The 25357-nt window shown below is 40.4% G+C and overlaps 1 protein-coding gene across 2 annotated transcripts in view; it reads left to right on the top strand.

Moving 5' to 3' along the window:
• The window catches only part of RTN1 (reticulon 1), a 284575-nt gene that overhangs the window by 119787 nt on the left and 139431 nt on the right, over positions 1-25357 (top strand). For both annotated transcript variants that reach the window (XM_082450382.1, XM_082450381.1), the window contains exon 2: positions 22388-23158. In XM_082450382.1, coding sequence (XP_082306508.1) covers positions 22411-23158 — 748 coding nt within the window. In that variant the 5' untranslated portion in view covers positions 22388-22410. The remainder of the gene's footprint in view (positions 1-22387; positions 23159-25357) is intronic.

The following is a 25357-nucleotide window of genomic DNA, read 5'->3' on the forward strand; positions in this document are numbered from 1 at the left end:
CTGTTAGTGTACTTTTTTTTTTCTTAATCTTGGAGAAGGAGAGGAAGGAATTAGACTGTCATGGAACTTAATTTGGAAGGGTGTAAATTGTTATGTTCACCTTCTTTTGCTTCTTTGGTAGCACTCAAATTACCTAATAAAGTGCTGAGCACATTGAAGGCAGTTAAATGTACTTGTTGGTAAGTTGAACAATGGAATTGGCATATAATAAGCACATTTGTAAATGAAAGTGACTAAGGAGTCAAAAAAAATCTATGAGGGATAACAACTCGTGCAGATTTAAAATCGTCTCAGGATCATTCTAAAAGATGTGGAAACAGCAGGTCGATTCACACAGTTTGGTTTTTTAAAAGTCAATTACATGATACAAAAGCCAACAGATTTTTTAAATGTTCTGTAGACAAAACATTAGTTGATTGACTAAAAATTTTATTTTTCCAGAATTTGTGTGTCCTCAGCCTCCACATATAAAAAGTAATTTCGGTGCTGTTGTCTTCAAATGTTCTATTTGTTCAGATTTTATGAATTTTTTTTAGTCTATGTATTCTCAGAAGTAATTACAAAAGGCAATAGCAATAAATAATGAGTAGCATACTCCAGTCTAAAATAAAATGGTTCTTCAACAATTTAAATGTAGACATTTCTTCTTACTGTGTTTCTTATTGTCTCATGCTTTTAAAAAAAAGCACAGGGCAGTGGTTAAGAAAAAGCACTGGTGGCGCAGTGGTTAAGAATCCGCCTGCCAATGCAGGAGAGACGGGTTTGAGCCCTGGTCCGGGAAGATCCCACATGCTGCGGAGCAACTAAGCCCATGTGCCACAACTACTGAGCCTGCACCCTAGAGCCCGTGAGCCACAACTACTAAGCCTGTGTGCCACAACTACTGAAGCCCATGTGCCTAGAGCCCGTGCTCCGCAACAAGAGAAGCCACCACAATGAGAGGCCCGTGCACCGCAATGAAGAGTAACCCCCGCTCGCCGCAACTAGAGAAAGCCCGCAAGCAGCAATGAAGACCCAATGCAACCAAAAATAAATAAATAAATAAATAAATAAAAATAAAAAGCACAGTGCAAAATGACATGAATCTATACATGAGTAATTCTTCTGAGAATGTCTTGTCATATCTACAAGAAGCAGAATTGGAGTTGCATATAAGCCTTTCATTTACTGATAAGGATAATTGAACAAGCACTTCAGTGAAGATTTCACCAGATGGGAGAAGTTACCCCATTCCACTGTTTATTTGAAATTTACAATGAGAATACTCAAAGTGAAAGAATAATCTTTATGACCTCCAGCAACAGTTTCACATTTTATTATGAAGTATTTTCATGGCTGAAGATACAGCATTCTGTTGCTAAAGTGCCTTGCACACTGCCACGTGTATGCAGCATGTGGGTGTTTAATAAATACTATTTGATGATAAGGCAATTTAGGCATGGCAGTTTATGAATGCTTATGATTCACATACCTCTGTGGCGCTCACAGATGCACTTGGGTTTTAATTTTATAAAAGTTAAGGTGCCACTAGGCACCTTAAAAAGCAATGCCTGCACTTCTTGCACAGTTCAGACTCGTGGGTTTACCAGCAACTCTTACTTATTATTAGTCCTGCTGAAGACCCCTGTAGAGGCCTGTGGTTTTTTTGGATTCCATGACTGCAGGTGGTTCCCTGCTCCAACCCAACCATTTTGCAAATAATGGACCAAAATATCAGTTGGAGAATGAGAATGTAAATGGGTTGTCTTGCATCAGGCTATTAGAGAAATAATTCAAAATACAGATGCTGTTGATGATGGAGGACTTAGATATAGGAAGGAATTCATGTCACCACACAATTCTTAAGTAAAATATTTAAGGCTGCAAGCCTTTTGGGAAGTAAATCTGATTTGAAATTTTAAAGTGTCTATTTTCATTTCTGAATACCTGTGGTTGAGCTAATCACTATTAATTTCCATGAATTTCTAGTTTATGAAAATAAAGATATGTTTATACATACATACATACATACATAAAGCTTGACCATAACATTAAGGTTTTAGATGATAAATTCTGGGAGAGAACCATAGAAATGAGTAGAGCTCTGAAACCATTGAACTGGCCTTAATGCAAACTTGATACATTTCCAGATCCCAACCATCTAAATAAAAGGAAATCATGCATTAATCGTTGAAATCCCAAGTCCTATGTTGTTTTTGGCTTTTGGTTTGTTTATTTGTTCTATTGTGTTCCCCATATGTGGCATGCAGTACACCAGACGATCTTTTTCTTAAGACTCAGACTTTCCCATGGCTTTGCTTATTCTGTGTTCTCTGCCTGGGGAGGGTGGGACTTCTGTCTCCTTCTGTTGCCATCCTATCCATCCACCTAAACATCAACTCCTCTGGGACGCTCCTTGATGTCCCACAAGTCAGAAAGGACTGCTTTGTTCTCTGCGTTCCCACACACATTGTCCTTCCTGTATCTTCAGGTCATTACCTTTCATCACAGCTGTAGCCAATGTACTGTAAAGTCCTGGAGGGCAGCAGACTATGTCTTACCTTGGTATCATGAGACCTGCTTATTGACTCTGTCCTTTGCAGATGGGATTCCAGTGACCACATGATGAGTCAAAGTGGATCTTTTTCCCCCTCAAACCAGCTAAGAGGTGCCTACACCTTTGATGTTGGCGGGGATTGTTTAGACTGTTGTGTGATAAAGCCAAAGAGAAATAATCCTTTTTATTTTAATTCTGTTTATGTTTAATCTTAATGCAAACAAAATCTTCATGGCCTATCTTATAAGACTGCATTTCAGCGTTCTACTTTCTCAGCTTCTTGCACAATGTGATAGGTTCTGCAAGGAGCAGGGCTTGCTCCTTCAGGGTTCCCAGCAGAGTTCTTATCAATTATTCTGGAATTCTAGCAGCAAAACACTCATTGCTGGGGAAAGTGTCCATGAAAATTTTTTTCATTTATCATGAGGTTTAGTGGTGAATCTTTTCATATTCACGTTCATATTGTAGAGCCTCAGAAATGCTATGTACTGATACTGACTTTATTCAGGTGCCAAATCAAAAAGCATCTTTCTTAAAGTGCATATGTTAATAGTGTCTTGAAAAACACCCTAATGGAGATTGCAATGCAGAATGACGTGACTTCATGTAAAAGACCTTCCGGCTATTACTGTTTCCATTTAACATTTGCTAAATACCCTACAGAGAACTTCCATTCTTTTTAGTAATTGTCTGCATCAGCTCAGGCGGCTATAACAAAATACCATAAAATGGGAGGCTTATAAACAACAGAAATTTATTCCTCACAGTTCTGGAGCCTGGAAGTCTAAGACCAGGATGACAGGTCTGGTGAGGGCCCTCTTCTGGGTTGCAGGCTTCTTGCTGTGTCCTCACATGGTGGAGAGCAGAGAGCAGCAAACTCTCTCGTGACTCTTATTATAAGGGCACTGATACCATTACTGAGAGCTCCACTCTCATGACCTCATTTAATCCCAATTATCTCCCCAAAGCTCTACTTCCTCATACCATCACATTGAGGGGTAGGATTTTAACATATGAATTTGGGGGGGACACAGTCTATAACAGTAATGAATACTTAAAAAATAAGCAGGATAACATCATGATCAAGAGCAATGGCTTTAGAGTCCAACTACCTACGTTCAAATTCTTCTTCAGTTATTTATAGGGTAACCAATTTGTCTTGGTTTGTCCAAGACACTGCCAGTTTTAGCACTGAAAGTCCTACATCCTGGATAACGCCTTGGGCAAGCTAAGATGATTATGACTGTAGAAATTTGATGCCTCGTTCACGTCATGTACTTTCTCTAATTCTCAGTTTTCCCATCTATAAAATGGGGATAACAATAGTGCCTTCCTCACAGGATTGTTAAAGAGCTTAAAAGAGTTAATGTATGTATAGCTATTAGCACAGTGCTTAGCACATAAGAAAGTTAAATAAATCCGGCTATTGTCATCCTTATTATTAGCTAGTATACTTTTTTTAAACAATGAGTCACACAGAATTAAATAAAAGGAGGGGAAGAGAACCATGTTAATATGTTAGTGACAAAGCTCAAGGCCCTGAAACAGTCATTTCATGGATAAGACTCCCCTGCCCTCATCTCTGAGCCATTGACAGAGTAGAAGCTGGGGCAGGGGGTGGGGGTGAGGCGATGTGTAGCCCTCTAAACACAGTCCGGGGCCCTGTAGCCTATGGGCAAAGATGACGAAAATAGACCAGATCAATAGCCATGATGCATCCACCATTCTGAGGTAGAGCCATACTTCAGTTACCTCTAGTGGTCCAGCCCTTGTGAGGACAAGACAGATGATCTAAATCCTGATTTTAGTCATTGGACCATGACCACATTTTTGGAAGAGCTGTCTTAAAAGATACAGTTGCTTTGAGGTCCTATTTTTGTGTTGCCGAAGAAAAGGGAATTTTTCAAACATTTGGTGAGTCCTTTGTAAACTTAGTCATTCAGTAAGAGTCCTCGAACTCTTATTAAGTGCTAAGTACTGTGCTAGAGATACAGAGACAGTAGGACCATTCTTGCCTTCAAGTATCTCCCAGTCTAGTGTGACTATAAGTTAAGGTAGACAGCCATTCAATAAGGTTTGTAACTGGCTGGTTAACTGATGTATGTGGCTTTTCACATAAAATTGACAACTGTGGCACATTCAGAGAGATCAGGTACCCCAGTAATGGACCTATCCCAGGGCTTTTATACCGGTGTATAATATTTGCACTCTGGCCCATGGGCAGGAGTAAGAAGAACAAAGCAGTTGAAACAGAGAGAGGAAAAATTCAAGGATTCCATTATGTTTCACCAAAAGAAAACAAAAAATTGCGTATTGCCTCTTCTCATCCTTTAGGTCTCAGCTTGAATGTCACCCCCTAAGAGTGGCCTGAGCATCTTTTCTAAAGTAACCCATCTCTCCCCACTGATAAGCTTTTATTTTTTTTCTTATCCAGTTGTTTGTTTCCTTCAGAGCACTTGTTATAACTGTTAGTTATTTTACTTGTTTGCTATATTAATTAAGGTGTAGGCTAAGCTTCTGTAACAAAAAGATACAAAAACAGAGTGGCTCAAACAAGTTAGAAGTTTATTTCTCTCTTATTTGACAGTCCAGAGGCAGGTGAACGGTCAGGTGAGGGTCTGCCCCAGGGCTCCCGATTCCTTCTGTCTTCTTGCCCATTTTCTCTGTGAGTACTGCCTTCATCTGCATTGTTAAAGCTGGCTCAAAGAGACCTTGTTCATAGACTTAAGTCATGGGAAGGGCAAAGAAAGTGGAGGGCAACCAGCTTCGTTTTGAAGGATGTGATCTAGAGGCACACACCTCACTTCTGTTCATATCCTGGTAATGTGTCCACACGTAGAAGGAAGTTGGGAAGTGTATAGTCTTTAGCTGGGTGGCCATATGCTAAAATTCCTTGAGGGGGGTCTATTGCTAAAGGGAAGGGGGACAAGATAAACATTGGGGGACAATGAGCAGTTCTTGCTATGCCTGCATAGTTGTGTTTTTATTTGTTTGTTGCTTGTTGTTTGTTGTTTAGTTCTGTCCTCCATGGGGCCACGGACTATGTATCTGTCTTATGCACTGTTATTTCCTCAGAAACTGGAATAAGTGCCTAGCATATAGTAGGCACTCATTATATTTGGATGAATGAAGTTAAACAACTAAACACTGAAAAATATAATTTGCTATATCATAATTGGGTTTGGCTTGTCTTCATAATTCTCACGGTACTACTAAACAGTTACTGTAGAACGTTCACGTGGTTATTGATTGGCATCATCTAACATTGTGACTGGCAGGCACATAACAAGTATTCAACAAATGCTGTTTCCTTCCATTTCTTTTAGTTAGGAAGAAAAGATTCATATATAGGATATAAATATATGTTAAGAAATAGTATTGAAACAATTAATCTTGACATTTAGAGAAGAAATACGAAACATTAAGGAATTAAAGAATTTACCTTAAAGGATAGCATTTTCAAAAATCAGTTCTCTCGGGGATCATCTGACAAACAATGACCAACAGCCAACAAGCAATTGGATAGCTCGGTTTTAACTGTTGGTTTCTTCTCAAAATATAAGTGCATCTTATTGGCGTCTGACTTACCAACTTCCAGATAAATAAAAAATATGTTGAATACTGTACATGAGTTTGGAGCAAAAATAATAAAAACAAAGGTAGAAGAGAAGATATATATTGACTCTGGCCTGTTCCTCCACAGTTAAGAAAGGGAAAGCTTGATCCCGTATTTTCTTTCCAATTGCTTTTTTCAAGAAACATTTATTTTGAAAAACACTTTGTGTTAAGGGACAGATTAAAATTTCAGCTAATTGTTAACCAAATTTTCTAAAAAAATAATAATTAAATGTGATTGACTTTTGTTTGTGGCCCAATCTGTTAATTCAGTCCTTAAATAGAACAAGTACAGTTCTTAGGAGTCATGATTAGAGGGCTTCAAACAACAGATGTGGGAGATAATGTCCTGCAGATTATTTTTAGGAGTTTTTTAAAAAAACATGAAAATTTAATGCTTATATTGAATTATTTACACAGTAATTGGTTGCTGGTTCCTCTTCCAGGACACATTTGGTTTTGGCTTCTGCTCTCATTTTATGAATCTTATAGGATGAAGAAATGCAGTATCCTCTGCAAGCTTTTATTTATTTATGGTTTTATCCAGACTGTTTTAACTGTTCATATACTAGCTTGTTTAGGGAGTCTATTTTTTTGCCCTCAAACATGACAGATTCATTTCAGACTACTTAAAAAAATGCCTGTGAGATGGTGTCCAAAATTTAGATGGGATTTGTAGAAATTCAAATAACTCTCTGAATACATTTGACTGAACATCAGAGCATCAAAGCTTCTGTCCTTGGAAATTTATTACCTATACCTTGGCCTATACAAATCCTCCACATCCTTCAAGATTGAGCTCAAAACCCTTCACTTCTGTGAAACTTCCTGAGCCAGGCACTTCTGTATTAAAGAACTTTCTTCTGAACCTACCTTCTCTGGTCTCTTTGAGAGCTGTGCTCTCTGGAGCCTAGAACTCCAGGATATATATATATATATATATATATATATATATATTTTTTTTTTTTTTTTTAATAAATTTATTTATTTTTGTCTGCATTCGGTCTTCGTTGCTGCGTGCAGGCTTTCTCTAGTTGCAGCGAGCGGAGGCCACTCTTCGTTGTGGTGCACGGGCTTCTCATTGCTGTGGCTTTTCTTGTTGCAGAGCACGGGCTCTAGGCACGTGGGCTTCAGTAGTTGTGGCTTGCAGGCTCTAGAATGCAGGCTCAGTAGTTGTGGCGCACGGGCTTAGTTGCTCCACGGCATGTGGGCTCTTCCCGGACCAGGGATTGAATCCATGTCCCCTGCATTGGCAGGTGGATTCTTAACCACTGAGCCACCAGGAAAGTCCGCAGGCTATATTTAAAAGCAAGTCCTGCTGAATGTTCACTATTTTTTCATGGCATCTGCTGAAACCACTCTTTTTCTTAGCCTCTGTGTACTTACGTATTAAAAAAAAAAATGTTATAGTGATCATGTAATATTGCTTTTATAATTAAAAAAAAAATCACAAATTAATTTGACATGACTCCCAAACCTGTATGCTGCCATTGTGGGAGCTATTATTGGACTAATTGCTCTAAAACAATCACTGGATCCTTGTTTCCCACCATCTCTATGAAACCCTCACACTGGCTTCATAATCCCAGCCACCCCTTCTGGCCTGACTTCCCACTGCTTCCCAAGCTCTCCTGTTGGAGTTGGGATTCTTTCCTACTCATTACTTCGTCTTTACCTTTGCTATTATTTTCTGCTCCCAAAATAACTTTGTACTGCTTCCCTCTGCCTCTCTAAAACATATGTATTTTCAGATCCCCAGTGCAAGTCTCATTTTCCTCACAATAGCAATCTTTCTCCAAATTCCCCAAAACACAGTGCATTTTTATTGATCATCATGCAGGTAGCTTATACTAGAACAGTGCGATATTTCAGTTATCCCCTTCAAATATGCAGTTGATTGAAATTTTGCATTGGTGGAAGAAATTATGTGTTTTGAATTTATTGCTTATTATTTATTGTTCTTTTTCTTCTTGGAGATAAAAGGAAAGAAAATGGGAAGAAAAGGAATCTTGATGTAGTTTCCTGACTGAGCACTCAAGCCGCTTGGATCAATACTCCCAAACTCTGGCACATCAATGGCTGAGTTATTGTCTTGCTTTAAACACTACCTCGGCCCATAGATCAGATAGCTCAGAGAAGCAAAATGAATGCTGTTGTTGATAAAGGGCATTAATCTTTCTTTTCTTTCTCCTTGATTAGTATAGCTACCTCTGGGCTCCATTTTCTGTACACCTTAATAGAATAAATTTTCTACATATATTTTGATTGTGACTGCATGTGATTGTTTGTATGTGTGTGTTAAAGTCAAGTGGTTTGCCTTTGAGCCTACCAAGTGATGCGTCCTGAATTCCAGTTTTATGTTAATTTGTCCCCACATGTCATTCACCTGTTTCTACTCTTACAACCTGCATTCCACATGAGATTATGTTTAAAATTAGGAATGCTCAAAATCCCAAATTAAATTTCAAATATTCCAGAACATAGGAGTTAGATTTTGAAAACTTGAGGAAGAAGGTGTACTGTATAAATGCAGAATGGTAGCTAATGTTAATCATGCTATTGATCCTTTCAGGTCCGACCACAAAAAGGGTCCTCCTGCCCAGTGTGGCTCACGCCAATAGAACAAGACTGAGTTCTTCGTTTAGGAAGGAAAGGAAAGCTTTATTCTTTAATAAAGAATGGAGAGGTGGGAGCTCCCATTTCAGAGCACATGCTCTCCCCAGCAGCCTGTGGGCGGGGCTGCTTTGTAGGGATCTCATCAGAGGGGAGAGGGAGTGGGCGGAGTTTTCCCCTGGGGCGGTCGCAGAGTCTCTGCTCACAGCCTGCTGCTGCGGCCATCTTTGAGTGTCGTGGGCAGCGCTTCTGCACGGGACCCACCTACCTGAGGTGTCGGCACAGCCCTGTCTTGCTAGGACCTCTGATCTGAAGGGCCAGGTGCTAGGCCTCTGCCTGAGGCAACCTATGAGCAAATGAAACTAGACTAAGCATGAAGGAGAAAAAAAAAAAGGTTAGACTTTATTACCCAGATTCTATTTTTATTTCCTGGGAATTGTTAATGGGCTTTGCTGGTGACAATATCATTCAATCTCCTTTAATCCTCACAGCAGTTCTGAGAATAGTGCTAATAGCATCTGCTGTGGAGTCAGATTGCCCTAAATCCAAGATCTGAGTCTGTCTTTTCTGGCTGTGTTCCTCACAGTCAGTTCCTTAACCTCTCTAAGCTTCCGTTTCTTTATCAATAGTATGGGTGTGGTTTAAAAAAAAAAGCCCTCAGATTGTTTAAGCTTGAAATGAGATAATCCATTTTTAGCACCTGGTAAGCATGCAATTTAAATGTTAGTTGTTGTTATCTTCCTTTTGCAAGTGAGGAAACAGATTTCCTGAGAATTTAATGACTTATTAAAGGTCAGTAACTTGATGGAGAGATGGAAGGCCAAGTCCTCTAAAGCTTGGGACTTTTCTGTCACAGAATGCCACACTCAAAGCACCCTCACACAACAAACCACAGCATGTCCTAGCGCTCCATACTGCATGCTCTGTCATGTCAGGGCACAACACAGCACAGCACACACCATTCACACCACACCACAGCATGCTGTAACATACTTTATACCATGTCATGCCACATGACATGTCATCTTTCTAACAGAATTATCCCTCAGTCATCCTCCTTTGTCCTTCCTTATGTGCCTCCCAAAGTGTATCACTTTACATAACATTGTTTTAGATTCTAGGGATCTGTGTTCAATTCCCAACGCAGGCACAACATCCAAGATTTTCAGCAGAGGATGCATGTCTCAGGCACTGGTCTGTATCTGCCAGATGAAGGACATCTTTTTTTTTTTTTTTTTGGTCAAGACACAGTATGGGCTGATGGCAGCCCTGCAAGGGTCGCCTTATGCTGTGTGGACATAGATTTCCCTTTATAAAACACATTCTAATGAGACACCCTAACTCTAGCTGTATCTTGATCTTGTGGATTATTCCAGAGTGAGGTAAATTCCCTTTCTAGGGTCTTCTTCAATCTGTTCTAAATGATAGATGCAGGTCATAGGCAATTACAAAAAATCTTTGCATCTGACTTTAATGTCTTTCAAACTTATGAGATATACCCAGTGCTGTGGCTAAAAGTGCAATTTGAAATTATACAGTTTTAAAAAAAATTTATATACCCACATGTTTTAGTTGGACAGAAATGCAACATGAGCTAATAGTACAGGGCCGAAAATATAAAGGTTTGTGAATAAAAATAGGAAGTTTAAGTCAAGGGAATCAAAACTGGGAGGGGAAATTGTCTCACTGTCCGTCTCTGGCCTCATCAGGTTGTAGTCAGGTCCAGGTCAGATTTTAGAGGGATAATGACAAACTATAGTGTATCCCCTGGTTGTAACCAGTATGATGAGTATGGAAACATAGTCATTGATTTATCCCATAAGTATTTACCAAATAAAACCTATATGCCAGCAAACATGCTTAGCATGAGGGAAACAGTGAGGTACAGGTACAGTTCATGTCTCTTAGGAGCTTCCAGTGTGAGGAAAACAAATCATGTGAAAGAGAGAATGAAGAAGGCTCTAGCCTGAGCCATGAGAACCTAAGAGAGGACACATCTGCTTCAAATCTTTGAACATCTGTCATGTGGAAGAAGGAAGCTGGGCTGGGGGTTCCCATGATAGTTTGTGCAACACTATTACTATCATCCCACATTGTTCTCTTTTTCTTTATTTTTAAATGAAATTAAAAATTTAAAGAGTAATACATTCATTTGGTTGAAAGAAGAAAATAAATTTTTAAAAGAAGTACATAATGAAAAGTCTCCCTTCCACTTCTGTTACTCTATGCTGTCCCACTCCCATGGCTAATAATTAGTTTCTTGTGTATTCTCCCAGTGATTCTTTATGAAGATACAAACAAATGCAAGCATATATTCTTATTTCCCCCTTTTCTTACATGAGAGTTAGCATTCTACATATCTGTGTCTATATATCTCTATCTATATAACACATACTCTTCATCTTGCTTTTTCTCTTAACAATATCTGAAAATCTTTCCATATCAGTACGTGGAGATTGTCTTCAGTTTTTTTGTACAACTACTTAGTATTCTATGTGTAGAAGTACAGAGTTCATTTAATCAGGTCCTGATAATGAGTATTTAAGCTGATTCCAATTTTTGTTATTTCAAACTATGCTGCAGTGAATAACTTTGTTCATATTCACTTTATACACATGCAGGTATGTCTGTAGACTAATTCCTATAAGTAAGATTGTTGGTTCAAAGAATAAATGCATTTGTTGTAAGGCCAGACACTATAAAACTCTTAGAGGAAAACATAGGCAGAACACTCTATGGCATAAATCACAGCAAGATCCTCTTTGACCCACCTCCTAAAGAAATGGAAATAAAAACAAAAATAAACAAATGGGACCTAATGAAACTTAAAAGCTTTTGCACAGCAAAGGAAACCATAAACAAGACGAAAAGACAGCCCTCAGAGTGGGAGAAAATATTTGCAAATGAAACAACTGACAAAGGATTAATCTCCAAGATTTACAAGCAGCTCATGCAGCTCAATATCAAAAAAACAAACAACCCAATCCAAAAATGGGCAGAAGACTTAAATAGACATTTCTCCAAAGAAGATGTACAGATTGCCAACAAACAAATGAAAGAATGCTCAACATCATTAATCATTAGAGAAATGCAAATCAAAACTACAATGAGATATCATCTCACACCGGTCAGAATGGCCATCATCAAAAAATCTAGAAACAATAAATGCTGGAGAGGGTGTGGAGAAAAGGGAACCCTCTTGCACTGTTGGTGGGAATGTAAATTGGTGCAGCCACTATGGAGAACACTATGGAGGTTCCTTAAAAAACTACAAATAGAACTACCATACGACCCAGCAATCCCACTACTGGGCATATACCCTGAGAAAACCATCATTCAGAAAGAGTCATGTACCACAATGTTCACTGCAGCACTATTTACAATAGCCAGGACATGGAAGCAACCTAAGTGTCCATCTACAGATGAATGGATAAAGAAGATGTGGCACCTATATACAATGGAATATTACTCAGCCATAAAAAGAAACGAAATTGAGTTATTTGTAGTGAGGTGGATGGACCTAGAGTCTGTCATACAGAGTGAAGTAAGTCAGAAAGAGAAAAACAAATACCATATGCTAAGACATATATATGGAATCTAAAAAAAAAAAAATTGGTCTGAAGAACCTAGGAGGACAGGCATAAAGATGCAGATGTAGAGAATGGACTTGAGGACACGGGGAGGAGGAAGGGTAAGGTGGGGCGAAGTGAGAGAGTAGCATTGACATGTATACACTACCAAATGTAAAATAGGTAGCTAGTGGAAAGCAGCTGCATAGCACAGGAATATCAGCTCGGTGCTTTGTGTCCACCTAGAGGGATGGGATAGGGGTGGTGGGAGGGAGATGCAAGAGGGAGGAGATATGGGGATATATGTATATGTATAGCTGATTCACTTTATTATAAAGCAGAAACTAACACACCATTGTAAAGCAGTTATACTCCAATAAAGATGTTAAGACAAAAAAAAAGAATAAATGCATTTGTAATTTGGATAGGCACTGCCAAATTGCCCTCTGTAGGAATTATATCATATTCTACTCCTACCAGACTTGTCTCAGTACGTGAGTGCCTGTTTTCCTTCAGCCTCACCAAAGAGTGTATTGCCAAACTTTTTTGAATTTTTCCCAATCTGATAAGGGAGAAATGTCATTTTAGGGTTGTTTTAATTTGCATTTTTATGCTCTAAGGTCATTTATATTGCTTTTTCCATGCAGTGTTTATTCTTACCCTTTTTTCATTATCCAAAAAAATGGATCCATAGGCTTTTTCTTCTTGAATTCTAGGAACTGTTTATATATTAGGGAGATTAACCCTTTATGTGCTGTATTGTTTTGTGATTATTTAAGTTATCTGCTTCCACTAACAGACTCTGAAGACAAACCTGGGACTAAAGGCTAGAAGCAAAAGTGAGGTGTAAAGTTCAATTCTAAAAATAATAATGAGCCCTTAATGTGTATCAGGCGTGATTCTTAGTGCTTTGATCCCACCATCTCATTTAATCTTCACAACAATTCTATGAGGTGATAATTATTATTAACAGATGAGATAGAAGCACAAAGGCATTAGAAAATCTGCCACAGAGCTAGTAAATGTTGGAGTCTGTATTAAAAGTCATGCATTTGACCCCAGAACCTAACTACAAACACTTATTAATTATAATTAATTGGTTTTCATAGCAAACAGTGTGATACTATGAACGTGAATATTCAAACTAAGGTTCAGAGACGGCCAATCCTGAATATTGTGGATGAGATCCTGGAATTGAGGGAGGATTGAATTTGGTAACTTCAAAGAACCCTTCGAATTCATCTTTATTTTTTTTTCTGATAATGCCATGCCTGACCTGAAAGATGAATCAGGATATATGACATGTCAGGGCTCCATATAGGACCTTCCTCCTCTTATTATGATCCTCCAACATCACTGCCACTCCCCAGCATTCACTGCCACAAGCAGCCAGGGACACCCAAACTTCCAGTTACAAACAATGACTTCATAGTGGATTTTTGTGACACCAGATTTCTAAGCCTACATATATATGGGAATGTCCTCCACTTTGCATATAGTAAGTGTTCAACAAATCTTTTTGATTGAATTAATACATGATTAATGGTAAAGCTTATAATAAAAGTTCTTGAATGTGACTCAATAAGATGGTAATATGGAGGTAATCATCCATTCAGTGATTACTGAGTACATACTATGTGCAAAGCACAGTGCTAGGAACTCAAAGATATGAAGAGGTATAAGACATGGTTCTCAACCAGTATAGGGAAAAAGATAACTGGTGACGAAGGCAGAAAAGCTGGTGAACCCCAAACAAATGGTCATGCCTCAGAGTGGAGATGAGGGAGAAAGCAGTGAGGAGTGGGGTGGTAGGAGGAGGCTGCTTAGAGGAGGTGTGGCATCACCAGAGGCTTTATTTGGACTTAGGGAGGAGTGAAGGGGCCTTTCAGTTGAGGAAAAGGACTTGCACAGAGGCATAGAAGTTGAAAATCTCATGTTTGTGGGTGAACAGGTGTGTTTCTTGAGCAGGCTCAGAAATAAAACCATAAAGGCAGACTGGGGTCTCATTGATGATGATCCTGAATTCTAAGCCAAAGGATGGGCAAAGATGCTCACCAAAAGCTTTGGAACAGAGAAGTGAAACGGTGAAAGTGGTGTTTTAGGGAGATGAATGTGTCAGCTGTGTGCAAGGTGGCACAAAGAAGAGGCAAGGCTGGAACCCCTAGAACACTGAGGAAACTATCACATTAATTCAAATAGAGGGTGATAAGGGTCCAGCTGGGGAAGTAGCCATGGATGGGAAGTAAGAGAGAAAGGTCATGTAAGAGGTTTCTGAGGATTAGCTAGATGATTCTCTGTCAGGGGAGGGAGTGAAAGAACTATTAAAGTGTAAACAGAAACATAGTACGTATTTTTTTGCTACTATCAATATATACATAGCATTAAGGAAACGACCAAGAACAATTATTTTTCTCTTTGGAAATTAGAGAGCAAAATTCTTCAACAAATAATACAAAGATTGGGATAACTTTTTTTGTTGTTCCAAAGGTAATTCTTTGCATGGTGAAGGTAACTTAGAGCTTTTTCTGTATTGAAAACATTAAGAGTGGAATATATCTAAATTAAGTGGGTGGATTAGTTAATAGTGATGGTTGCATAATTCTGTGAATATACAAAAACTGCTGAGTTGCATGCTTTAGGAGTGAATTTTATGGTTTGTGAATTATAAATCAGTAAAGCTTGTATTTAAAAAAAAGCAATGGGAAGTCTAGGTAGGGTTTTAAGGAACTTTTCTTAAAATCTAAGTAAATTATAAATAAATATTTACCCCCTCCCCCCCAAAAAATTTTCCCCACCCAAGAGGGCTGCAGAATCACATTTCCATCTTTGAACACAGGCAAAAGAAGTCCCCACACTTCGACGCTCATCAGAACTTGGGCTTACTTTGCATCTCAGCACTTGGCAGCTTTATGCTTTCCAAGACCCTGCTGAGAACCGTCAGAGAAACTTAGACAGTGGTTTGCTGCTGGGCCAGGTTTTTCCCTCTAACAGAATTTTCTGCTAAAGTGAAAACTCCACAGGCAATGCAAGCCCTGGCTCTTCATAGTGGGGGAAAAACCCAAAACTTGCTGAATCATTTTTTATTAAACATTAATTTTACAATCCCGACAGCTAAATCTGTTATTCTGTCAGGCGAGCTTTAAATAAGGCAGTGAGTTGGGGAAAGAAAGAGTACTTACTCATGTTCTTAAACCCCGAGCATGTCATCAGCATTGGCTTCAAGTCTTTTGCTAGGGAATGCAGGCTGATCTTTTCCTTTTTACTCAATTAACTAATCACATAGATAAATTTTTAAAGAATGGATGTACCTGAATTTCTCAGTGTCCATTTGTCATGTTAAATAACAGGGTACTTAATTTTAGAAGAGAATGTTTTCTAAGTGACACAGAGGCTCCTGGAGCCTCCCTGGCATATCCATCCCTCATAGATGGCTCTGTTGTCAAATGTGTCACAGCCTCCATACCGTGGGCCTGCTGATTTCTTAGCATTTAGAAAAGATGAGTGGGAGTTTCAGGGGAAAAGCCTCACTGCCTAACCTCTGTGCAGGCTACTACCATCCATCACATAGGCAGTCTAAGGGCAAATGATTCTGGGAAAAGTGAATGCAGATTCACTTTGGGTTACTGTTTCTGGCCTTTAATTCTTTTTTTAAAATTTTTTAAAAATTAATTAATTTATTTATTTTTGGCTGTGTTAGGTCTTCGTTTACTGTGTGAGGGCTTTCTCTAGTTGCGGCAAGCGGGGGCCACTCTTCATCGCGGTGCGCGGGCCTCTCACTATCGTGGCCTCTCTTGTTGCGGAGCACAGGCTCCAGACGCGCAGGCTCAGTAGTTGTGGCTCACGGGCCTACTTGCTCCGCGGCATGTGGGATCTTCCCAGACCAGGGCTCGAACCCGTGTCCCCTGCATTAGCAGGCAGATTCTCAACCACTGCGCCACCAGGGAAGCCCCCTGGCCTTTAATTCTTGAATTTTAACATGCATCTCTCACCCTACTCCTACTGTCATTCCAGTTTTTTATATGCTCCCCCCTTTAAAAAATATTTCTCAATTAATGGAACTATTGTCCCCTATACGTGTTAGTGTTGACTCTATTCAAACAGTAATTGGTGTTTTGTTCTTATTTTTAATCCAGATGTTTATCTAATGGAGCACATCTACCTCTGTGCTCAGAAAACCTTTTTATATAATCATTCTTTCTTTCTGGCATTCTCAATGTTTCCATTTCAGTGCAATGAGAGGGTCTTTATTGAGTTACAGAAGTATCATCTTAAACTATAGACCCCTTATCTCCACCCTGAGGAGTCAGAATGAGCTCTGTCCACAAGGGAGAAACCTCATCTGTGGGTACCGAACACTCGCCTTCCTTTTCTGTTGTCTTGGTAAATTTCAACATATCATACCGAAGTCAGTCATCACCATGTTCATGACAGGATCCATCAGTTGTATCACTAGAAAGTACTTAACACCCAACCACCTGCTCATGGAGCTGTGCAGAGAACCCTGGCCTTGTACTCCTGGGACTTCAGCATCTACAGCAGACCCCAGAGGGCGACATGAGTGTGGACTGGCTATATTTAACTCCTCTGGCCCAAACGACCCTGATCACATGTCACTAGATAGGATAAAGTACCAAATGGACAGATGGTATATATTGCAAATGCTGGTGTCCTCCCTGCAAAATAGAGGTAGTCATGAAATCCACAGCTCTCATTTACTGAGTGTGTGTACTATGTGCCAGGAGTAGAGCTAAGTGCATAATCTCATTTAATCCCTATAACAGCCCAATAAGATGGGAACAATTATTGCCCCCATTTTGAAACTGAATAAACGAGTCTCAGAGAGGCTACCTTGCCCAGAGTCTCACAACTGATAGTAGTAGAGCCAGAATACAAACCTAAGCTGTAGGCTAGCAATTCAATGAGCTTGATTCGGTAAGGATAAGTCAGAGTCAAGAATGAGGATTGTAGGATTGAAACTTTCTTTGAGAAAAGTCAAACTGTCTTCAGCTAGTCATCATTCCTTAGTATTATGGAAGAAATTAAAAAAATAAAATAAAACACCCACCATTTAGGAGACTACTGCATTTGTCTAGCTCATGATTAGCATTTCTGATGTAGGACATTGGTGAATACAAAAGCCTGATTTTATCAGCACATATGATTTAATGGCAATAGTTTTAGCTTATTTTCATTCTTCTTCCGCTTAGCTTTTGACTGGAAATAGTGACCTATGGCTCCTTCAGCTTTTATAAGTACTTTCCTAAAAAGTTCCTTGTAAAATGAAAATTTGAAAATCAATCCCATTTTAAATTTGCTGTGCCCTCCTGTCTGGCCACCTCCCGAGAGGGCACGTGTGAGTCCACACATTGACTCTCCATGTACATCTGCCTCCACGTGAATCAGGTTTCTGGATGGCCAAGGCAATAGCCAGAGAGAATGAGGAAATCAGATGTTCCCAGGAATCCTTGCTTATATAAAGAAAGTAGTAATTTCTAGTCTAGACAAGGAAAGCCCTTTTATTTAGTGGATTTGTATCTAACAATGTAACAATATTGGTTCCTGCCTGGGGCAACTGGCTTATGCTGTCTGCCTCAGTCCCCACAGCTGCCAGCTCTGCAGGAAGTGCTGACAAGGATTAATTGGCTTTCCTGAGCCTTGAGGCTCAGTTCTGCTTCCCATTTCCAGTGATCCCACAGGACTCTGCTCTCACATAATTTACTGTCTACAAGGACTTCCCATTTTCAAGAGTTCTATCTAACAGGCCCTATGTAATGTATACACATTTTTAAATTCAATAACTTTGCACCTTGAGAATCTTTCAGGATATTTAGCTCAATTTAAGAAATGGGACATGACCACATTTAGAGTATTTAGATTATTTGTTGCTTTTTGAGGGTTCTTACATGGTCCCATTTAAAATGTGTGATTTACACAAATGGCTTTGTTCCTCTTCCTCTACTTGGTAGTATTTGTAGAGTGTGACAAAGGAGTCCTTCCAATTTTATGCTGGATTTTCTGAGCAAGATGAGGCTAGTAAGATGAGGATTTCAGGGGTGGGAGTTCTTCCCAATAACTGACTCTATTTATAGTCTCTCAAGTAATATAGATGTAATCTAGAGTCTATTCCCTCAATTATTACCATATATCTGGCAAGCTCTGTGGCATCACCTCAGGGAAAATTATGTTGATTCCATTGTACAGGCAAAGAAGAAGTAAAGGAAGCTGTGTCCCACTATGGTGGCAGCCAATTGGTGTAAAAATCATAGAGAGGGCTTCCCTGGTGACGCAGTGGTTGAGAATCTGCCTGCCAATGCAGGGGACACGGGTTCAAGCCCTGGTCTGGGAAGATCCCACATGCTGCGGAGCAGCTGGGCCCATGAGCCACAATTACTGAGCCTGCGCGTCTGGAGCCTGTGCTCCGCAACAAGAGAGGCCGCGATAGTGAGAGGCCCGTGCACCGTGATGAAGAGCGGCCCCCACTTGCCACAACTAGAGAAAGCCCTCGCACAGAAACGAAGACCCAACACAGCCATAAATAAATAAATAAATAAAAATAAATAATTAAAAAAAATCATAGAGAGTTGGAAGAGACTTCTGCTGTTGTCCTATCCAACTTTCCACCAAATGCTGGTTCCTGCCTAGACAGACTCTGGGCCTCTCTCTATCTGCCTGCCCACTGGGATCATAACAGTCTTGTTCCTGAGATTCAGCTCCATCCCATTGTTGGATGACTTGAATTCTGGATAGTTCTTTCACATAATAGATTAAAAACATCCTCTTTGTAACTTGCATCAATTAGTTTGTTCTGCATAGAATGTCTACTCATTTATTGATTGGTCCATTCATTCATTTATTCATTTTGTATTGGGTGCCTACTATGTACAATGTAGTGTGCAAGACATGAGCCTCAGACTCCAGGAACTGACAGGTTGGCAGGAGATGACGTAGACATATAGAAGTCGTGTGTCATGCATGTGACACAAGCAATATAATTAAGTGCTACAGGATAGGGGAGGGAGAAAAATAGGAAGGGGTCAGGTCTTGACAGGTGTGGTCAGCAAATTCATCTTGGAGTGGGTAGCATTTAAAGCTGTTTTTCTTTAATGGCTTGAAGTTAAAGGTGGAGATTTGGATGTGAAGATTGTAAGGAATAAGTGTTGGAGAAGTGATGGGTAGTTTTTATTAACCAGAGCTGAGAGTTTGAATTGGAGAGTGAAAGGGCTAGAAAGGCTGGTAGAGTGAGTGTGACATTGTGAAGGGCTTTCTATGCCTGGAGTAGAGGGTAAGTGAGAGGAGTCGTGGAGACAGGGCTGTGGCCAGGTGGCATTCACATCATTCATGTCTCTCAAATGCTAGGCTGCAGAGTTTAAGGATTATCCAGTGAGGCAAGGCAGAGCCCTGGGACCAGTTGCTGAATAGGTGACAGTTGTGTTTAGTGTGATAACTGGTGGCAGGAGACAGTGGGCTGCAGGGCTATAAGGGTCAGGAGTCCTGTGGTGGCCCCTGCAATAGAAGCATTGACTGAAAGTTGAATGATAATGACTGTGACACAGCCCTGGAAACTATCTACTGTGTCTTCCGCAGGAGAGCATCCCCTCCCCCACTCCCCAGACTATTTATATCCAGTGGCAAACCCCTCCTCACTTTCTGGTGAACCATTACTTATTAACATGTGGAAGTGGTTCCAGGTAATTGTGGTAGAGAATCCCAGGATCCAAATGTCTGTAGTGAAATATCTCTGCATTGATATCGCTGCCTCCAGTGAGTTCTACATGTAGGCTAAGCCCATATAATGAAAGAAGCTTTAAATATCCTTTAGGATAATGGTGTGTGTGCACACATGGATTTAAATTTAATAGTTTTTCTTTGGTGGTCTATGTATGGTAGGCAATAAGACCCATCATTACTACTATTCCTTTTGTTATTGAGTTTGTTTTTGTTTTTGTCTAACTTGAAAAGCGGGGCTGCCATATACAAAGGAAGTATAACTAGAAGACTAGCTGAAATGTACAGATTTAAACTGGCCTGTTGCTCACAAAATTAGGCTACTTGCTGAATAAACTGAATGTCATTAGCAATTTAGGGGTGTGTTCCAACATGTCTTCTCACACATTGTGTTATTTATGCTTTATTCTAAACTTCAAAATTACCTTCTTTAATTTTGCAAATATCTATTGAGTACCTACCATGTGCCTGGCCCTGTTCTAGGTTTTGGGCTACATTAATGAACAAAATAGTCAAAGATTCCTGCCCTCATGGAACATACCTAGCAAGCGGGGGGGAGGCAATCATTAAATAAGTAATGAATAAATAAGTTAATTATATGGTATATTAGAAGGAGACAAGTGCTACAGGAAAAAGGAAAAGTAGGAAGGGACAGGGTTGCTTGGGAGTGTAGGGTGAGTTGTAGTTTGAGATAGAGTGGTCAGGGTCGCCTTCCTTAAGAAGGTGACATTTGAGCGAAGACTTGGCGGTGAGTGGATTAGGTATGCAGGTAAAATGCAGGTATCTGGATGAAGAGAATTCCTAGCAAAGAAAGCAGCTCCTGCAATGGTGCTGAGACAGAAGAGTGCTAGAAGTGAAGAGGCTCTGTGCTTTTCCCTTCCCCTTAGACTAACAGTGGCTCATGTAACCAAGGAGAAAGCTAGGAAAAGAAAATAGATAAGTTTATTTGTAATAAAACTGATTCAAAATTACTTTAAAAAAAAAACTTCACAAACTGATTTAAGGAGGTACAAAGGGCACTAGGTGAGGTTTTCTGACTTCTAGACTGCTTGGGTCTGCATCCTGACTCCGCCACTTCCTGCCTGTGCGATCTTTGGTGTGCCATTCACCCCTTCTGTTCCTCAGTTTCCTCATCTGTCGAATGAGGCTAATTATAGTACCTATCTTCTAGGATTGCTTTGATGATTAAATGAGTCAATATTAATAAAAAGCTTGGTACTCTGACACATAGCAAGATTCAAATATTAGCTATTAATATTATTATGTTACTGTTACTACCTTTGTTACTTTTATGAGTTGGTGCCCTAATCTGGAATATTCTTCGAGTGTGTCTTAAGGGCTGAATGTGTTTGTATGTGTGATCTCTTGAGAGTGTGGGGCTTAATTTAAATAATTAGTTTTAAAGAATTAGGTAAAATCCTGCTGCTTAGCACATGATACGGCCTCAATGAATGTTAGTTTTCTTCCCCTCTGGCAGTATTTTACAGCACAGAAAAATACTAAAGGGTTTCCTTCTTCTGCTTGCTATTAATGAATTTTTTGGCTCATTTATGAATAAAATGAAGGCCTGGTGAAAGCATTCTATAGACTCAAACTTGGAAACTTACTTTGCCCTTAGAAACCCACCAAGAAATTCCCAGTGGGTCATTTTGAATATCACTGGAAGGCAAAGGGTGGGTAGTGGTGGGGAATTGAAAAGAAAAACAAAATGAGGGGAAAACTGAAGAAAGAGAGAAGCACTCCATTAGGGTGATACCACTTTGGGATGAGGCCACCAGAAAACTGGGAGTTTCTTTCTCTGAGGACCTTTAGCAAGAGAAGGGATGGCATCAATCCAGGTTGAGCAGGAGTCCCTGAATGAAAGGGCTGGACCAGAGAGGGTTCTTGAGCCTTTTCCCAGCTTGTTGAGTCTCCAAGAGCAACCATTCTCCCTAGTGGACTATCCTATTGTTGTATTTACACACCTGAATTTGCCTATATTTCCACCTCTGTTTAAAGAGTCATTAATACTTTAGATACAAAGGAGGCTTCTGTTGACTAATACCAAGTAAGAATCAGTCACTGTATATTTGAAGTACCAGATGTTGAGAATCAACTTTCTAGTCCTCTGGGGTCTGTCCCCCACATGTCTGGATGTGGCAGCTTATGTGGTCTGCTGGGGCTATCAGGGAGACAAGGCAAAGCAACATGAGAGTGGTCCGAAGGAACTCTGAGGTCTTGAGGAGAAAGGATGCTGTGTCTGCACGGGCCAGGGTGGGTGGTGGGTTAGGCTGGAGAGAGAACTGGAGCCAGGCGCCCCCTCACTGTCTGCTGCCGTTTTGATTCACAGGTGCAGCAGATGTATCCAGGGCCATGGATCATACCTTTTCAGCAGCAGCAAAAGATGGGGAAGAAGTGTGTTACACATCTCTGGTTTCTGACATCTGTTACCCACCTCGGGAGGATTCTACGTACTTCACTGGAATTCTTCAGAAAGAAAACAGCCACATGACCGCTTCAGAGAGCCCTGCGGAGATGCGTACCCCCGGGCCCTCCTTACCAGAGGTGCCTGGGACGGAGCCTCGTGGCCTATTTAGCTCTGATTCTGGAATAGAAATGACTCCTGCAGAGTCCACTGAAGTGAACACGATCTTAGCAGACCCCCTGGACCAGATGAAAGCAGAAGCCTATAAATACATTGACATAACTAGGCCAGAGGAGGTGAAATATCAGGAGCAGCGTCACCCCAAGTTGGAAGAGAAAGACTTGGACTTGAATAAGGACACTGACATCTCAGCAAAATCCGAAGAGGCCCGTGCACCAGAGAAACCATCTCCTGTGGAGGGAAAAATCCTCAAGGACCATTTATTTGAAGAATCAGCGTCGGAACCGTATGTAGACGATATCTCTGAAGAGCGGCACAGTGCTCCTCTGATCACGGCCCCTGTCAGAATCACGCTGACTGAGGTCGAGCCTTCTGTTGAAACTGCTACCCCAGAGAAGGCCCCCGAGAAGCAAGATGTCTGCCTGAAACCGAGTCCTGACACAGTCCCCACAGTCACCGTCTCAGAGCCTGAAGATGACAGCCCAGAATCCGTCACTCCTCCGTCTTCTGGAACAGGTAAGGCAACGGGTGTTCCCTGCCTTGGGAAAACCCAGCATATGGAAGTCTGAACATTAAGGAGTGAAGATTTGCATTCAAAATACTTCAATCTCCATTTAACTGATTTAATTAACATAACTTTTTCAGTCTTGTGCCCATTAGCAAAGGTTGACATCTGGGATTTTTTAGAGCCCTATCAGATTTGCTTTGTAAAATATTTCTTTCTTCATTTGAGAGGAGAGGTAAAGATGACACACTGGGGACATTCAAATTCTCCTGTGGCTTTACTCTTCAGAGCAGAGAAGGAGATGCTGCCAGCTTCTAGGTTAGCTCTCCTCCCTGACCTCTGGGCATCGTGGAGAGTACCTTGACTGTTCTTCCCAGACCAGCTGGGCCACCTTGGACAGAGCATTTAACATTCCTGGCCCCAACTCCAAGTCTGAACAATGAAGGGGGGTAGGGTAGAGGTTAGAGTCTTATTTTTGTGGGGGGGAATGGGCAGTGACAGGAAACCTAAACAAAGGGTACTCCTCCCCTCCCCCTTCAATCTCAGCACATCATTTTCATCTTTTTAGTTTATTGAAGTTCTGCATACAATTTTATTTTTTAAACTAAAGATCCTATTTGGTTAGAATTTAAAAAGTTCAGAATTCACTAGCCTATGATGTTTTTCAACCTGAGCCTTCTACTCTGACTCAAGGCAGGGTGTTGTTAAACCACATCGAAACCCCTCTCAAACACAAAGGGGACCTCCCATACCCTAATGAAAGGCCAGAGTGGTAGCTAGAGCTTCCCCATCCCACCCTGTGCCACCATCCTGGGTAGTAGAAGTGGAGCCTTTGTATCTCCATCACTCTCAAACGCTCATGAGGCATCAGGATGAAGAGGATAATGAGAGATCCTTGAATTGTCCCCTGCCTCCAGTGGCTGGAATTCTGACCCCACCCAAAAGAAATTTACAAACCTTTTTGATTTACAAAAAGCAATTTTCAAAAGAATAGATATAGGTATATGTATAACTGAATCACTTTGCTGTACACCTGAAACTAACACAACACTTAATCAACTACACTCCAATATAAAATAAAAAGTTAAAAAAAAAGCAATTTTCAGCACCTCAGGTAAAAGAGCTTCTACTGAACTCTTAAAACAGATCTAAACCCTTACAATTAGGAGTGACTGCTCTAAATCCTGATGATGCAGTAAGTCCAAGTGTTAGAACAGAGAGGATTTAATGGAAGGCCCTCCTGTCTTATTTCCGTAAAGATTTTAGCATCAATTCCTCCCCTCCCCAGCCTTACCTCAGACTCATGCAGCTGTAAACTCACTGCACCAAGTTCCTGATTTTCAAATTCATTCATTCACTCAACACACACTTTCTTTTGGTCAGGCACTCGAATAGGCACTGGTGATGCTGGAGTTGAAAAGCAAACAAAAAGCAGTCCCTGCCTTCCAGTGGGACAGATGACCAGGGAAATAGTCACACTCCAGCGTGACTTATCCCACCTGACAGCAGGCGGTAGGAACATATCTGAGTCTCAAAGCCTCCTTGTGGTTTTTCTGGCAATGCATGTAAAACCCTTCGATTATCCCATGACATAAAGATACTGACACTCTGAAGATATAAACTACATTATAAGCTGTGTTTACAGAGCTTCAGGGTTGTCTGGTGGTCAGTACAGAAGAACTTTGGCCAGTCTTCAGGAAGAGTGAAATGACCCTATAGGTTTTGGTCCATTTATATGACACATGCCTCATGAGAAAACTACAGTTTACAAAGCTGATGGTAAAGACTTGATATAGGATTCATTAATTAGGAGGGAATTTTTTTTTTTCTTCGGTAGTCACGACTCATTGGGGTTCTGGAGCATCTTCAAGAGAAGACAAAGTCGGATTTGGCTCTCATGATCTTGGAGTTTTATGATCTGTTGGTGGCCATTTGACAGCAAGGGGTTAGGGCAGTGGTTTTCTCTGCAATTGTTTCAAATAAACATTCTAAGTAAGGTTTATTCCAGAAAGAGAAAGTCCCCTGTCCCAGTACACAATTATCTCCCATATTCAGCTCCTCTCTCCACACACATCCCACACCATAAACACCTGAGTCATATGAGAACACGTAAGAATAAAATTAATAGGAGAGATAGGAGGACTCGGTTTGTCATTGAGGCTTTTCTCCTTGTCTTTTTTATCCCAAGAGGTTACCCTAACCCCTTCCCC

The sequence above is a fragment of the Balaenoptera physalus genome, assembly GCF_965194825.1.
Source record: "Balaenoptera physalus genome assembly, chromosome: 2".
Taxonomy (NCBI): domain Eukaryota; kingdom Metazoa; phylum Chordata; class Mammalia; order Artiodactyla; family Balaenopteridae; genus Balaenoptera; species Balaenoptera physalus.